The 16,253-nt window shown below is 41.7% G+C and overlaps 1 protein-coding gene across 3 annotated transcripts in view; it reads right to left on the bottom strand.

Annotated features, from left to right (window-relative positions):
• The window catches only part of PHIP (pleckstrin homology domain interacting protein), a 339,268-nt gene that overhangs the window by 59,631 nt on the left and 263,384 nt on the right, over nt 1-16,253 (bottom strand). For all 3 annotated transcript variants that reach the window (XM_050950076.1, XM_050950077.1, XM_050950079.1), the window contains one exon: nt 8,670-8,789. In XM_050950076.1, the coding sequence (XP_050806033.1) occupies nt 8,670-8,789 (120 nt within the window). The remainder of the gene's footprint in view (nt 1-8,669; nt 8,790-16,253) is intronic.

The following is a 16,253-nucleotide window of genomic DNA, read 5'->3' as shown; positions in this document are numbered from 1 at the left end:
TGCAACTTTAATATTATTTTAGTGTATTTTTGTGTGCAATTCAAGATTTATTTTTTTTAAAGAGAAGTGAAAAAAAAACAACAAATTCCATAATGTGATATTTTACTGACATCCACATGGGTTATCTGCCGGGCTGGAACCTTTAGATACACTGCAGATAACTCTGCCACTTGAGCTAATGGAGTAACTGATAGGAAGAGATGTTATCATCCTTTACGTGGACCAGAACTAGAAGGAGTGAGACACTCTGCCAGTGGGTTTACTAGTGCTAGTTGAAACTTGGAATTGCTGTTTTATGGGAAATACTGACATTTCAAGAAACTGGAATGAAACCAAATATTTTTGAAATTTCCCACACAACAAATTTTGAAAAAATTCAGCTTTGAAATTTTTTTTTCCATTTAAAACTTTTGTTTCAAGTATTTTTTACTAGGCACAGACAGATAATACTTAACACGGACTGAAATGTCTTGCATTGTTTTCTAGAGCAAATTGTTTTCTATTCTTGTTATTTGTTTCATTAAACAAAAACAGCATGCACTTTGATTTAGGAAAAAAGAGAAGACATTTCAATCAGTACCAAACAGCAGCTACCTTGATGGTTTTAAAAATAAAACAGAATTTTGAAACATAATTTGGGAATTTTCCATTAGAATTTTTTTCTGAAAAAAAAATTCAAACTCTTTCCGGGAAATGCTTTTGAAACAAATATGATTTCTCACACACAAAATTGATTTAATCAAAACTGCTTTTTCCTGATGAAAAATTATTTTGATGAACATTGTCTGACCAGCTCTAGGTTTCACAGACATTGGCTGACAGCAGAGCAATGGTGAGACCCTAGGATCTTTGGCCATTACAGGCTCTGGAAAGAAGTGTACTCTAGTGTATTCACAGACTCTTCTGTCCAGCCCTCCAAAGGACTCTTTCTGCCTCATTCCATACAATCTGTACCTATCCCAGTCCTGTTTCTACCCCACCACCAGCTTCTCAGCCCCACTTCCACTCTACTCTCCTAGCCAGTCCCATGCCTCAGGCTTCTGATCCCAGTCCCAGTCTCCTTTCCCAGGGAGTTCTAATGTCATTTATTTAGATTCCCCATTCCAGTCCCAGCCTCCTCCACTTCCAGCCACTCCTAATCCTCCCCACTCCCTTGTTCCCAATCTCCTTGCCTAGCCAATACCAGTATCCTCCCCCAACTTGGCTTCCTGTCTTCCCCCTCCCCTGAGCCCACTGGTTCCCATTCCCAGTCTTAGTTCCTGGGCTTCTCATCCAGTCTCAGTGCCCTCACCTCCCCCAGCTCCTTGTCAGTCTCTTTGCTTAGCCAGTCCCAGTTCTACCCCTGCAAACTTTTCCTTGTCAAATCTCCCTCGGGTCCTTTCCCCTGTCTTGCTGCTAGACTCCAGTCCCAGCCTCAGCCCCACTGCCAGACTCTAGTCCCAGCCTTTGCCCCCAGTCTAATCCCCCCACAACGCCATAGGTCCAGCTCCCGTGTGCTCTGCATCTGAATCAAACTATTTCCTCTCGCATGCTACCCAGGTGCCAGTAGAGTCATTGTGAGCACTGGAGAGACAGACTCTTTGCTTCAGCCAGGAGCAGCTATAACAGGGAAAGTCAGCTTCACTAGTAGACTTGGGCGCCAGCATGTTCAGTCACTCCATGGGGATGAAGCACATGCAGTCTAGCTGTCGAGCTCCTGAACGTTCAGGGAGGATGGAATCTTCAGAGATTTTAGCTGTTAAGACCTAGCAAATCTAGATTGAGCATGTGCAAACTGCAATTTTTCAAAGGCTTTTTACTCGGCCAAGTTTGGGTACATTCTCACAGAGAAATGCACATCCCTGACACTAGTCTCCACCTTCTTAGAATCACAGAATATCAGGGTTGGAAGGGACCTCAGAAGGTCATCTAGTCCAACCCCCTGCTCAAAGCTGACTAATCCCAAGACAGATTTTTGTCCCCAGATCCCTATAATGGCCCCCTCAAGGACTGAACTCACAATCATGGGTTTAGCAGGTCAATGCTCAAACCACTGAGCTATCCCTCCCCCCCCGCTCCAAAGCGTGGAGGCACTACAGCTTTCCAAATAAAAGGTTCCCACAATATTTTTAACATTGAAAAATAATATATTTTCCCTAGCCTTATCCTCTGAAATTGCAAATAGTATGCAATGTAATCCCAGTGTTAGTGGGAATTGAGTCAGAGGACACTGGGCTTATTAGCCCAGGGCTTGAGAGCCCACACACTCATTGGTGACACTAGGTTTAGAATTTTTCGATCCAAACCCAGGTTCCAGTGTGCACAGCGCAGTACACAGATACAAGTCAAAATCACCATATCCCAGGCTTCCCAGAACCCTCCCCAGCTGTGGTCGCTCTAGTCCTTGGTTCATGGTGCAGTGTGGGAAAACTTGACTGCCCACCTCAGGTTACAGAAAGATATCACAGCCTGTCAACACATCCTGCTGAGCTGTCTTTTGGGTCTGCATGCTCCTGACAATCTGAGCCAGCAACATGGAGGAACCACAATCTGAAGAGCTTCTCTTGCATTTTCTGACCTACCAAAGGCACCTGTCAGAGGAGGAGGAGGAGAATACAGACACGGAAGACAAATTGGCTGATGCTGCTTAATACTCTCAGAATAACCGCTGATGCCCCCTTTGCAGACCAATGCTTCTGTACTAGGCACACAAGAACAGACTAGTGGGATCTCATCATCATATGGATATGGGATGACGAGCAGTGGGTCCAAAACATTCACACAAAGAAAGCTACATTTCTAGAGTTTTGTGAATAGCTTGCCACCACCCTCCGGTGTCAGAACACACGCATGGGAGCTGAGCAGCAGGTTGCTGTAACCATCTGGAAGCTGGCTACCCTGGACTGCTACAGGTCCATAGCTGGCCAGTTTGGCACTGGAAAGTCAACTGTGCGTGAGGTGGTGTTGGAGGTTTCCAAGGCAATGAGGCATGTGATTTACCCAAAAGTGGTGAGCATACAATATCCCTGAAATAATTACTAGTTTTGAGAGAATGGGGTTTCCAAACTATGCTGGGTGCACTGATGGGACTCACTTGCCCATAGTTGCCCTCCTCAAGGTGCACGAGAACACAAACAGCAAAGGGTACTACTCCACTGTTATGCAGGCCCTTGTGGACCACAGAGGCCAATATATTGATGCTAACATGGCCTGCACTAAGAAAGATCATGATGCCTGTGTTTTCCAATTATTGGGAGTCTACATCTATGGACAAGATGCAACACTATTGTCACCAAATGACACTGTCATAAATGGAGTTACTGTCCCCACTGTTATTTTGGAGGACCCTGCATATCCCCCTTTTGTCTTGCCTTAGGAGCCATTCCAAAACACCTGGCAAAACTATATTTAATCACACTGTCAGAAGGTGCAGAATAGTATCAGAGGGGTAACCGTGTTAGTCTGGATCTGTAAAAGCAGCAAAGACTCCTGTGGCACCTTTAGACTAACAGACGTTTTGGAGCATGAGCTTTCGTGGGTGAATACCCACTTCCTCAGATGCATGTAATGGAAATTTCCAGGGGCAGGTATATATATGCTAGCAAGCAAGCTAGAGATAACGAGGTCAGTTCAATCAGGGAGGATGAGGCCCTGTTCTAGCAGTTGAAGTGTGAAAACCAAGAGAGGAGAAACTGGTTCTGTAATTGGCAAGCCATTCACAGTCTTTGTTCAATCCTGAGCTGATGGTGTCAAATTTGCAGATGAACTGAAGCTCAGCAGTTTCTCTTTGAAGTCTGGTCCTGAAGTTTTTTTGCTGCAGGATGGCCACCTTAAGGTCTGCTATAGTGTGGCCAGGGAGGTTGAAGTGCTCTCCTACAGGTTTTTGTATATTGCCATTCCTAATGTCTGATTTGTGTCCATTTATCCTTTTCCGTAGAGCCTGTCCAGTTTGGCCGATGTACATAGCAGAGGGGCATTGCTGGCATATGATGGCGTATATTACATTGGTGGATGTGCAGGTGAATGAACCAGTGATGGTGTGGCTGATCTGGTTAGGTCCTGTGATGGTGTCGCTGGTGTAGATATGTGGGCAGAGCTGGCATCGAGGTTTGTTGCATGGATTGGTTCCTGAGCAGGTGCAGAATGGTGACTGAAGGTGGGTTTGGCAAATTGAAATTTAGCTGCTGCTATCTGAAGACCTGTTAGGATTCCAGTGTCATCAATGCTCTCTGCATTACTGTGGCTTGCTGTGTTCTTCATAATCTTTGTGAAGGCAAAGGTGAGCCATTTTCCCCAAATGGATCCATGACAGTAACGGATCACTGTTACCGGAAAATGTGCCTACCACAGCTGGAGTAGGATGCATCTTGGCAACACAAATCAGGGCTCTGTGGTCCCATGTTATGGGCTTGCATAGGCCAATGGAAGAGGAAGAATAGTATGTTTATGAGTGTGCTTGCTCCCCTCCAGTGCCAAACTGGATTCCAGGGTCAGAAGATCACCATCTCTGCTAACCAGACTGCCATGAAGTGCTGGTGGCTCAGTACTTGGTGCCATTCCAAGCATCTGGTCAAACTCCTCATAAAACAGGTAGGATGATGGTGAGTTTCCAGAGGTATGGTTTTCATCCCTGGCTTTCCAGTAGTTGTTCCTGGGATGCTTAATCCACTCTCTGCACTGGTCTGGTAAATCCACAAAGCTGCCAACTTCTTCACTATTTCCTTGTATGCATGGTCATTTCTGGAACTCTTGCTGAAGTCAAATTGTTTGCTTGCCTCATCTGAGAGATTAACTAAAATCTGAGTGTGCTTTCATGACCAGCTAGCAGTGTATTTGGCAAAGGACTACTTTGTGTTAGTGGCCATTATAAACATAAGAAAAGTTTCACTCTGCTTACAGCTCAGCAGTCAGAATAAAAAGGAAGGGCTGAATTCTGAGCAGCTGTACCAGAACCAGAGAAAGCATTTCCATTTCTTCAGAGTCAACTGGCCTGTCTTGCGATAGAAAGGATGAAAGACACCATCCTATGGGATTGTGGGACAGCACTGGTGGACTCTCAGGTCCCAGTATGGGAGGAAAGGGCCAGAGCTGCATCCACACTCCAAAATTTGAGCCTGTGGGACTCAGGCTCAAATGTCTCCCCACACTGATAGGGTCGTGGGGCCTGCGCATGGAGGGCTTGCTGCCCTGAGTCAGACATAATTACGTGTAGATGAAAGGTGGATATGAGCCCAAGCTTGCACTGCAGTGCAGACACATCCTAAACTGTTTTGGCTGAAATTTTCCAAAAAATGCAGCCTAAGGCAGACATCCAGTATGGAAAATTTCAGCCCAAACAACCTATCATCAAAGTCATAAGCAACAGAAAATAGGGCCTTAGGAAAGCGTTGAGCAACCCTAATAATAGGTGATGTTACCAGCCGTGCTTATAATAAAATAATTATCCAGCTGCGGAATTTCTTGCACACTCTGACACATATGGGAACAACCACTGTCAGTGATATGATTCTGGACTAGATATATTACTGGTACATCTCTTTTGGTTCAACAATTCCCATGTTTCCAGGTACAGATTAAGTGGCAATTGTCAAGTTCATTGATGTCAAGGTTCTTCTGAACAACAGACAGACGACAGCAAGCCTAAGTCTTCCCTGTACATAGTGTTACATCTGCTTTGCCTGGCCAAACGTGAGATTTCTGTGAAACATGTCGATACTAGTAGAGTGTTAAAGACTGTTAAGAGAGTATGGCACATGCATATCGCTGACAACCCTACAATACCTAGATGGCACCACTGACCAGATTAGTTCATCTTGGATTTGATTCTGTGAGGAGCAGAGCACCTCCACAGAGGCTCTCAATGGAAGCTGAAGTTGACAATCTATGTGGGAACTCAGTTCAGCACTGTGGGTACTTAACACCTCTCCAGAAATGCTTAGCTCTTTGAAGATTCGTACAAGACTATACAACCCAGTTTATTCAATCTTCACTCACAGGTCATGTTTTCTAGATCTTTAATCATTTTAGTTGCTCTTCTCTGGACTTTCTCCAATTTGTCCACATCTATCCTGAAGTGTGGCACCAAGAACTGGACACTACTCCAGTTGAGGCCTAATCAGCACGGAGTAAAGTGGAAGAATTACTTCTCGTGTCTTGCTTACAATACTCCGTGCCAGATTGACATTTGCTTTTTTGCAACAGTATTACACCGTTCACTCATGTTTAGCTTGTGATCCGTTACCCTCTGATACCTTACTGCAGTACTGCTTCCTAGTCAGTCATTTCCCATTTTGTATGTGGCAACTGATTGTTCTTCCTAAGTGAAATACATTGCATTTGTCTTTATTGAATTTCATCCTACTGACCTTAGACCATTTCTCCAGTTTGTCCAGATCATTTTCAATTTTAATCCTATTCTCTAAAGCATTTGCAACTCCTCTCAGCTTGGTATCATCTGTAAACTATATAAGTGTACTCTCTATGCCATTATCTAAATCTGATGAAGATATTCAATAAAACTGGACCCAAACTGATGCCTATGGGACCCCTGATATGCCCTTCCGGCTTGACTCTGAACCACTAGTAACCACTCTCTGGGAACGGTTTTCCAACCAGTTATGCACCCATCTAGCTTGCATCTCCCTAGTTTGTTTATGAGAAGATCATGCGAGACAGTATCAAAAGCCTTACTAAAGTCAAGATATACGACATCTACCACTTGCCCCCATCTACAAAGCTTGTTACTCTGTCAAAGATAGCTCTTAGGCTGGTTTGACATGATTTTCTCTTAAGTACCAGTCATCATGGATTTGTCATCACCTTATTATCTTCTAGGTGTTTGCAAATTGATTGCTTACTTATTTGCTCCATTATCTTTCTGGGTACTGAAGCTAAGCTGACTGGTCTGTAATTCCCCAGGTTGTCCTTAATTCCCTTTTGATACATTGGCACTATATGCCCTTTTCCAACATTCTGGAATGTACCCCATCTTCCATGACTTTTCAGAGATAATTGCTAATGGCTCAGATATCTCCTCATTCAGCTCCTTGAGTATTCCAGGATTTACTCATCAGGACTTGGTGACGAAGACATTTGTCTAAGTAATTTTTAACTTGTTCTTTTCCTATTTTAGCCTCTGATCCTACCTCATTTTCACTGGCATTCACTATTTGAGAGATCCAATTGCTACTATCCTGTTTGGTGAAAACTGAAACAAAAAGGTCATTTACAACTTCTGCCATTTCCACATGTTCTGTTATTGTTCTCTCCTCGCCCCCCCTCCCCATTGAGTAATGAGCTTACCCTGTCCTTAGTCTTTCTGTTACTTCTAATGTATTTGTAGAATGTTTTCTTGTTATCCTTTACATCTCCAGCTAGTTTGATTTCGTTTTGTGCCTTGGCCTTTCTAATTTTGTCCCTTTATACTTGTATAATTTGTTTACATTCATCCTTTGTAATCTGACCTAGTTTCCACTTTTTGGAGGACTTTTTTCAGTTTGAGATCATTGAAGATCTCCTGGTTAAGACAGGATGGTCTCTTGTCATACTTCATATCTTTCCTACACAATGGATAGTTTGCTCTTGTGCCCTAATAATGTCTCTTTGACAGACTGCCAACTGTCTTGAACTGTCTTTCCCCTCAGACTAGCTTCCCACGGGATCCTACCTACCAACTTCCTGAGTTTGCTAAAGTCTGCCTTCTTGATATCCATTATCTTTATTGTGTTGTTTACCCTCTTACCAGTCCTTAGAATCATGAACTCTATCATTTCATGATCCACTTTCAAATTCTTAACCAGTTCCTATTTGTCAAAATTAAATCTAGAACAGCTTCTCCCCTAGAAGCTTTCTCCATCTTCTAAAATAAAAAATGGTCTCCAACACATTCCAAGAACTTATTGGATAATCTGTGCCCTGCTGTGTTACTTTCCCAACAGATGTCTGGGTAGTCGAAGTTCCCCATCACCACCAAGTCCTGTGCTTTGGGTGATTTTGTTAGTTATTTAAAAAAAAACCTCATTCATCTCTTCTTCCTTGTTAGGTGTAGTAGACCCCTACCATGACATCACCCCCTCCCCCTTTTTTTTTTACCCCTTTTATCCTTACCCAGAGACTTTCAACAAGTCTGTCTCCTATTTCTATCTCAACCTCAGTCCAAGTTTATACATTCTTTATACATAAGGCAATACCTCCTCCCTTTCCACCTACCTGAGCAAGTTGTACCTTTCTATATTAATAATCCCACCAAGTCTCTGTGATGCCAGCTATGTCATAGTTGTGTATTAACTAGTATTTCCAGTTCTTCCTGCTTTACTTCTTCTTTAGTATATGGGGCATATACCCCACTGAAGTAACAGAGGTGAGGAAAGACACAGGAGAAATACAGTGCAATAAAAAACTCCATCACAATACTGTGGAAAAGGAAAAGCGATAGCCCAAATGTGACATAGCATTTAGAAGATTTTGAGGGGCGCAGAGGCAGTGTAGAATGTGCTTACAGAGAAACTTTCATTCTGAAAGAAAATAATTTTGGCTTGATTAGAATTAAGCTTTAAAGGGAATTTTAATCAATCCAAAATGTTCAGAAAAATAGTGATGAAAAATAATTACATACATTTCTAAAAAAGTTATGTAAAAAAAGTTGAAAAACTGGAAATGGAATGCAAGAATCTTGAGAAAAACAAAAATACCTCATCACCCATTTGTGGCACAAATGGACACCGGCGAGGAATAGTATCTGTAATCCATGCTGAAGGCAACCATTCTTCCAACGTCAAGCCATTTTCTGCCAAAACTCCCACAGCCAACCTCTAAAGAAAATGCACACAATAACATATTAATAACAATAATTCACCTTTTAACCAAACTCACAATTGGTCCCCAAAATACATCATTTCGTCAAAATCTCAACTACAAATTTTTGAAAATGATTTTTATCATAAAAAGGAAAATAAATGACATGACTAGATTAGAAACGTTATTGAAAAGCTTAGACTAATTTAATAGTGGAGCTACAAAATGAGACTTTATAATCAAAACAATGAAACTTGAATTTAATACTTTCTTTTACCCAAATAACATTTGACTAATGTACATAAAGTATGAATTTATTAGCATCCAGCCATGTGACAAGTTTTGAGAGTTGAGAGATAAGCAATTGAAATTTCCCAAATTCTATATTTTATTGCACACAAAAAAACCTTATGTTAAAAGAACATTATTAAAGATCCAGTGCTGACTGATCTTTGGAGAGTTTAAAGGTGAAGCTCTAGCAAGTCTTTACTAAGCATGGCCAAATTAGGACAAATTTTCATGGGAATAGCAAAAAATGCATCCCTGACACAAATACCACTGCACCTGCCAATTTCAAGTGGAGGTGTTAGAGCTTCTCAAAGAAAAGGCTGCCAGAATAATACACAGTGCAACCAACCCTGTCTATAATATATACACATTAGGAAGTTCAGTTAGTTACCCTACAGTAACTGTGATTCTTTGAAATGTTGTAGTAAGGTGTGAATGTGACTCATGCATTGGGAGCCTGAATTTTTCATTTTTTTTATTTTACAAATCACGTCCAGCGGAGCCTCCCATACAAGGGCATAAAGGGTGGAGTGGCTATGACCCTCCCCTCAGTTCTCTCACAATTTAAAGCCTGTGTAGCTGAGGACGCCGAAAAACAAAGATGGAAGATGGGTCATGGGACTACAACAGCTTGAAGAATCTCAATTATCGTAGGGTAAATAACTGTACTTTCTTGTTCGAATATGTGTTAGCATAAGTCCCACTCTGGGTCACAGGCAAGAAGAATCCTCCCTAGATGCGACTGAAGAATCTCAGTTGTATTAGTCAAACATGGATTGAACTACTGCTCTTCCATATGCGACATCTATTCTGGCAGCCATGTCAAATGCACAGCATTTCACAAAGGTCACTGAGTTGCTCCATGTGGCTACCTTACAGATCTCAGCTATCTGTATAGTTCTAAAGCAGGCTGAAGATGCTGTCTGCACCCCAGGTGGAGCTTTTGCAGGGAGAGTCTTGGCATACAACAGATAGCAAGTAGGTAGAAATGCACTGAATAATTCTCTTTGACATTCTCAGGGGTGAGATGGCTTGGCCTTTTGATATATTGGATATGGCCACAAAGAGCCAGGGAGAAAGTCTGAAAGTCTTGTTTATGTCATATAGCAGGGCCCCACTAACATCCAGAATATAAAGCTTCTTTTCTCCTGGTGATGAGTGTGGCTTTGAGAAGAATGGTAAGGTGACAGACTGGCTTAGGTGACTTCTGAGACCACTGTGCGGATGAATTCAGGCTCTGGTTCCATCACCACTTTGTTCCTGCGGAAGGATATATATCGCAGTCCAGACATGAGAGCTTGCAGTTCACTGACTCTGCGTGCTGATGTGATCAGAAAGACCATCTTGATAGGGAGCTGGTATAATGAACATTCTGCTGATGGCACAAATGACAACTCCAGGCTTCACTACACTACAATGCTGGAGTAGAGTCCTTAGTTGAGGGCAGGTGGGGAGAGGTCCTTGAGGAACCTCAACACTGTAGGGTATGAAAAGATTGAGTATGACTGTATCAGAGCGAGACATGCTGATATGACTTCCAGATGAATTTTAAGGACGATAAAGGCTAGTTCAGCTTGTTTCAGAAGCCGCATATAGTCCAGAATCTTTGGTATAGGATCTGAGTTGGATTCACGTTGTTTTGAGCTTCTCATTTGGAAATCTTTGCCATTCTGTAAAAGGATCTTCTGGACCTGTAGGGAGCAGTCTTTGTCTGTCCTGCTCAATAAGCCAACATTCAGGCCACCAAGCTCAGCCATGGCTCCAAATGCAATTTTGTCCTTAGTTCTGAGACAGCATTTCTAGGCAGGTGAGAAGTCATACTGGGGGTGGGGGGCAGGCTGGACAAATGCAGGAGATCCAATAGCCAAAATCGTCTCAGCCAGCAGGGCAATAACATGATGACTGTAGCTTTGTCTCATTTGATCTTGGATATGCTCTTAGGGATCAGAATGATCAGTGGGAAGACATACAGTGGTCCTCAAGATCATTGAAATACAAAGGTGCTAGAAAGGTAGCTGGGGCTCACATTGCCCATGGAGCAGAAATCCCTGTATTTGGTAATATCTGCCAAGGTGAAGAGGTCTATGGTATGCGTTCCCATCAACAAAATATTTCCAAGACGACCAGTTGTGGCTGGTTACCACATTCCTGCCTAGAAAGTCAGCTAGGTCATTGCTGAGCCCTGGTAGGTATAGAGCTATCAGAGTCACTCCTTGCCAATGGGACTGTTCTTGGAACTTGATCACCTCCAGGCAGAGAGGAGATGATCAAGCACCTCCCTGTTTGTTTAGTGCATTGCTGACATGTTACCTGTCACAATCCGCACGTGGGTGTTTCAGAGGATGAGAAGGAACGCCATATAAGCCAGTCTGATAGCTTTCAGTTCCAAGTTGTTCATGTGAAATTGTAGATCATCTTGAGACCCTGAACCTAGCATTTTCAGATGGTTCCAGTGGGCACCCCAGTCTGTCCCTGATGTCTCCAGCATCATCACTGGGAAGGGGAACAAGAGTATCCCTTTTCTTACATTCAAAGGATATAGCCATCACTTGAGTTCCTGCAGGATATATATTTTTTGGAGGGGGGAGGGGAGGAGGAAGGAGACTGTAACTTGTTTGGACATAAGGTGTGTGGATGGGATATACACTATCCTCAGCCTCTGATCAGCCAGTCATTTAGACAGGGGAGACAGGGATTCCTTCCTTCCTTAGATAAGTCATTACTATGGCCAGAAAATTGGTTAACAGTCAGCATCAGAGAGAATCTGAAAAGCAAAACCCTGTATGGGTAATGGTTAAGGCCCACTGGGAATCTTAGGTATTTTCTGTGAGCTGGAAGCTGATAACTGCAAACCAGTTATGAACTTGACAGAGGCAAGCATTACCCCTTGAACCTTACTCCAGAAAAACTAAACAGGCAGGCTGCTAATGTTCCCATTGTTAGTTAACTGTTCCCATTCTTAGTCAATTAAGGCTCCTTTACGTTGCCAGAGTGGTGAAAAGGAGCCTTATTGTAAATGACAGTAACGGAATCCAAAGAGGCACAATGGGGTTAGATTACAGCTCAGGATCGGTTTTACTTATCCCATTAAAAAAAAATGTAGGACAATGATTAGCAAAACTGTACAACTTTCCTGTGTGAAAGTCTGAGCAATTTAAAGCAACGTTCTACTTTATAGAACACCAAACTAAAAGTAATGTCATATAAATGAAAATCCAGGATTATAACTGGAATGCAGGTTTACCAAGTATTTGTAACTTAACTTCCATGTGTTTAGGAAATGCTGAACAGTTACTGTGATTTTTTTTTCTGTATGGTAGTTTAAATAAATTACCAAAAATAAATGAAATGGGAGTGATTATGCTGCATTATTTTGACAAATAAAATATGCAGAATTTTTAATTTTTTTCTGCAGAATTCTCCCAGGAGTAGAACCTGAGACCATAGGTATATTTGTTGAATCTCCTTATGTACAGAATAGGACAAAGAACTCCTTTTTTCTTCTTCAGAACAAGGAAATACCAGGAGCAGAAGAATCTTTCTGTGTATTATTATTTCATTATTATCATACCATTTAAAAGCCCCAATCATGGATCAAGACCCTACCGTGCTAGGTGCTATACAAGTGCAGAACAAAAAAAGGACAGGCCCTGCCTGAAACAGCTCACAATCGAAGAGACAGCAGACCAGTACACAGACTGGCAAGTGAGTACAATGAAAAAAAGCCCAATGAGGTTCAGCATGGGTCAGCACAATAAGCTATGGTCTCAGTACACCAGCAGCCTAGTTATAGGAACTTACACTATAGCTCCTAGACAAAGGCATAAGGTCACTTAAATTTGCAATAGGCTCTCATGAGAAGGGTCCCTGAAGAGGGACAAGGAAGGGGAGTGGGTAGGGGACAGACAAATAGGATTGGATATGGTAGCCATGGGCTATGATCTCCAGCACCCATCTGTCTGATGTTATAACAAGACCATGGCCAGTGGAGGGGCAAGGTAGCTTTCCAAGGTCATGCTCTGTGGACTGGTTCTTATGCAGCTCTCGTTGATCCTCTCAATTATGCTGACAGGTCATTATGGCAGAGTGTGGCCAAGGTCGAGGAGCGCTGATGCCCCATGTTGTAACACAAGTACTCCATGTGTCTGTATTAAGATACAGTATGCAGTCTCTGCTGGTGCGAGGGCTGAGGACTGGTTGATGCCCTTCAATAGGGTGGAAGAATGTAGATTCTCAGAAAGTGTAATTGCTTTGGAATCTTTCAGCAAGTGTAAGGGACTATCAGTTTGTTTACTGAACAGCTCCAAGCACTAAAAGGGCAAGTCCTAAACCATGGCTTGTGCCTGTGAGGGATAATCGAGGCTCGGAGTCATGCCATTCTCTGCATGGTCACTGCACTGGCCACAGATCTGCCAGTGATGTCAGAGGTGTTCATTACCTGTAGAGCCATTGTGGCCATAAGTTGGCCTGCTATTATAACGTCTTTCAGCTCCTCTCTGCTTTCATGATGGAGATTGGCCAGGAAAGATGTAATCTTGTCCCATGTTAAAAAGTTGCATTTGGCCAGAAATGCCTGGCACTTGACCACTCTCAATTGTAGCAAGGCCAATGAACATGAATTTCTCCCAAACATATCTAAGTGTTTGGGATCCTTGTCCTTAGGTGTGTTCTAGGTGCATCTCAATGTCTCCTAGACAACCAAGACCAGCAGGGAGCCAGAGCTGGGATGGGTGTTAAAAGTGCTTGAAGAGGGGTACCTGGCAAGGTGGATAAAAATCAATGATTTCTTTTTTTAAATAAAAAATAATAGATTTTTTTTATTTAAATCAGATTTTTTTGATAAATTATTTTTGAGGAAAAACCTATCTAAAGACAGTTTTAATTAAGATACATTATATCTCAAAGATATCTCATCATGGAATAGAGATTATAAATTCTAATTCTATAGTATGAGACAATATATTCATGTTTAAGAAAAGTTTTGTAAATGAGTTCCAATAGTTCATGAATTAGGGACCCAATTTTGGGAGTTCCAGGGGCTTCTGTATATATTATTTGGGTTAATCTTTCTTTGGGTAGATACCCAATGGGACTCAGTGCTCAGTCTAGAAGATACCATCAGAGATGCTTACTTTTGCAGTTCTCAGACTGCAGATTAGTGTCTCCAGAGATAACTTGCTTAACAGCAGCAAAAATGTTTTTAAAATAAATAAATAAATATACAGAAGTGAAAAATAACAGACCAGTATTGTCCAGCTGCAAATTTGTGTACAGAGTCAATCCCTTACCGCTCTCTAAAAGTGCAAAGTTTCAAAAAGTTCAATGACTAGAAGACTGTTGCGGGCAGAATAGATCTGGACAAGGAGAAGACATCTGGAGATAAATGTGAGAAGGGAGAGACAGACAGTAGAAACAAAAATGAAACCGTCTGAGTAGCATATTCCAGAAGTCTTGAGGTCTTTCTGAGTGTAGCCTTCACTGATTTGAGATCTACCATACCATTCTCTTAGTAGAAGGGAAAACCTATAATGGCAGCAGGCGCTAAAAGAGACACGGTTTGGGAATATTTTAATGAAGTTCCTCTACCTGTGGGTAAGACAGGCATGCGTGCAAAAGGTAAATAGTGCAACGAAGAAATGCGAGGCCTGGTTGCCCGAATGAAACAACATCATGAGAAGTGTGCCTTCTCAGGAGGAAGTTGCGTTGAAGATGATGAAAGGAACATGTCTGAACATGCAGGATCTTCAGGTTGATAAACTTTTTTATTTCATATTTCTTTCTTAAGGACTGCCTGTTTTCCTTCTGGGCTATTCTTGAATTCTCATGTCAGAGCAAAAAATATAGTTGTCACTCTATGGTACTATCGTTTTAGATTCAACTGTGATAAAAAATAAATAGCTGAAATAGGCAGATCTTCCTTTTACAGTTTCACCTTTAAAGTAGTACTGAGTCTCAGTGAATGCAAGTAATACTAAACTGCATTGACTTATTTTGTTTAGGCGAATCCATCCTCAACATATAGGATTCTGAAGACTGTCCACCTTCAAGATCACCATCATTTTTTATAGTTTCAGACTTATCTGGCAATGATAGTGTTTCAGTCACTTCACGTATCTAAGATAGCCACAGTATCACCTGTAGCAAAAAGAAAAATAATCTCCATCATCCAGAAAAAAAAATCATCCAGAAACAACCATAGATAAATTTGTGATAAGAACCAGCAGATTACAAAAAGAGGTAACTGATGAAAAAATTTCCTGGTTTGTTTATGCAACAAACTCTCCTTTCTGTATGATTGAGAACACACACTTCATTAACATGGTTCAGTCATTATGACCAGGATACAGTCCACTCAACAGAGCAGATGTCACAGGCAAATTGCTGGACAAAGTGTATGAAAGAGAAATTGAGCAGTGTGCAAAAAGTCTAGCGGGTAAAATTATTAACCTGAATCTTGATGAGTGGAGCAATGTCCACAATGATCCTATTGTATGTGCTTGTGTGACAACAGAAGCAGGGAATGTCTTCCTTGCAGAAACAACAGATATATCAGGAAATGTACACACAGCAGAATACTTACAAGAAGTAGCAGTAAAAGCTATAACGAACTGTGAAAAAAAATCCAGACGTCTAGTACGCAGCTTGGTCACAGACAATGTTGCAAATGTATCCATGATGAGAAGAAATTATTTAGAAGAGAGTCCCAAGCTAATAACATATGCTTGTAGTACTCATTTGATGCACCTCCTAGCCAAAGTGTTCCAGAAATAAAGGCTAATGTTCTTGAAATTGCAAAATACTTCCAATAACAACCACTTTGCAGCAGCTGCTCTGAAAAAAGTGGGAGGAACCAGGCTAACTCTCCCACAAGACATGCGATGGAACTCAGTAGTGGACTGTTTTAAGCACTATATCAAGAACTGGCCTAATCCGATGACAGTTTGTGAACAAAATTGTGTAAAAATAGATGGCACTGTCACAAAGTTCTCAACATTGGGCTTAAAAGAAATGTTGAACGCATGCTGAGTATCCTGAAGTCTATTTCTTTAGCCTTGAACAAAATGCAGGGAAATAGCTATTTTATTGCTGATGGTGTTGAAATTTTGAAGGAACTGAGGGAGATCTTAGAAAGAGAAAAATGCAAGGAGTTAAATTACAAGCATTAAAAAAATGAACGGGACAAGCACTATCTC

The sequence above is a fragment of the Gopherus flavomarginatus genome, chromosome 4 (genome assembly GCF_025201925.1).
Source record: "Gopherus flavomarginatus isolate rGopFla2 chromosome 4, rGopFla2.mat.asm, whole genome shotgun sequence".
Classification (NCBI taxonomy): Eukaryota; Metazoa; Chordata; order Testudines; family Testudinidae; genus Gopherus; species Gopherus flavomarginatus.
This window is presented reverse-complemented; position numbering and strand designations above follow the sequence as displayed.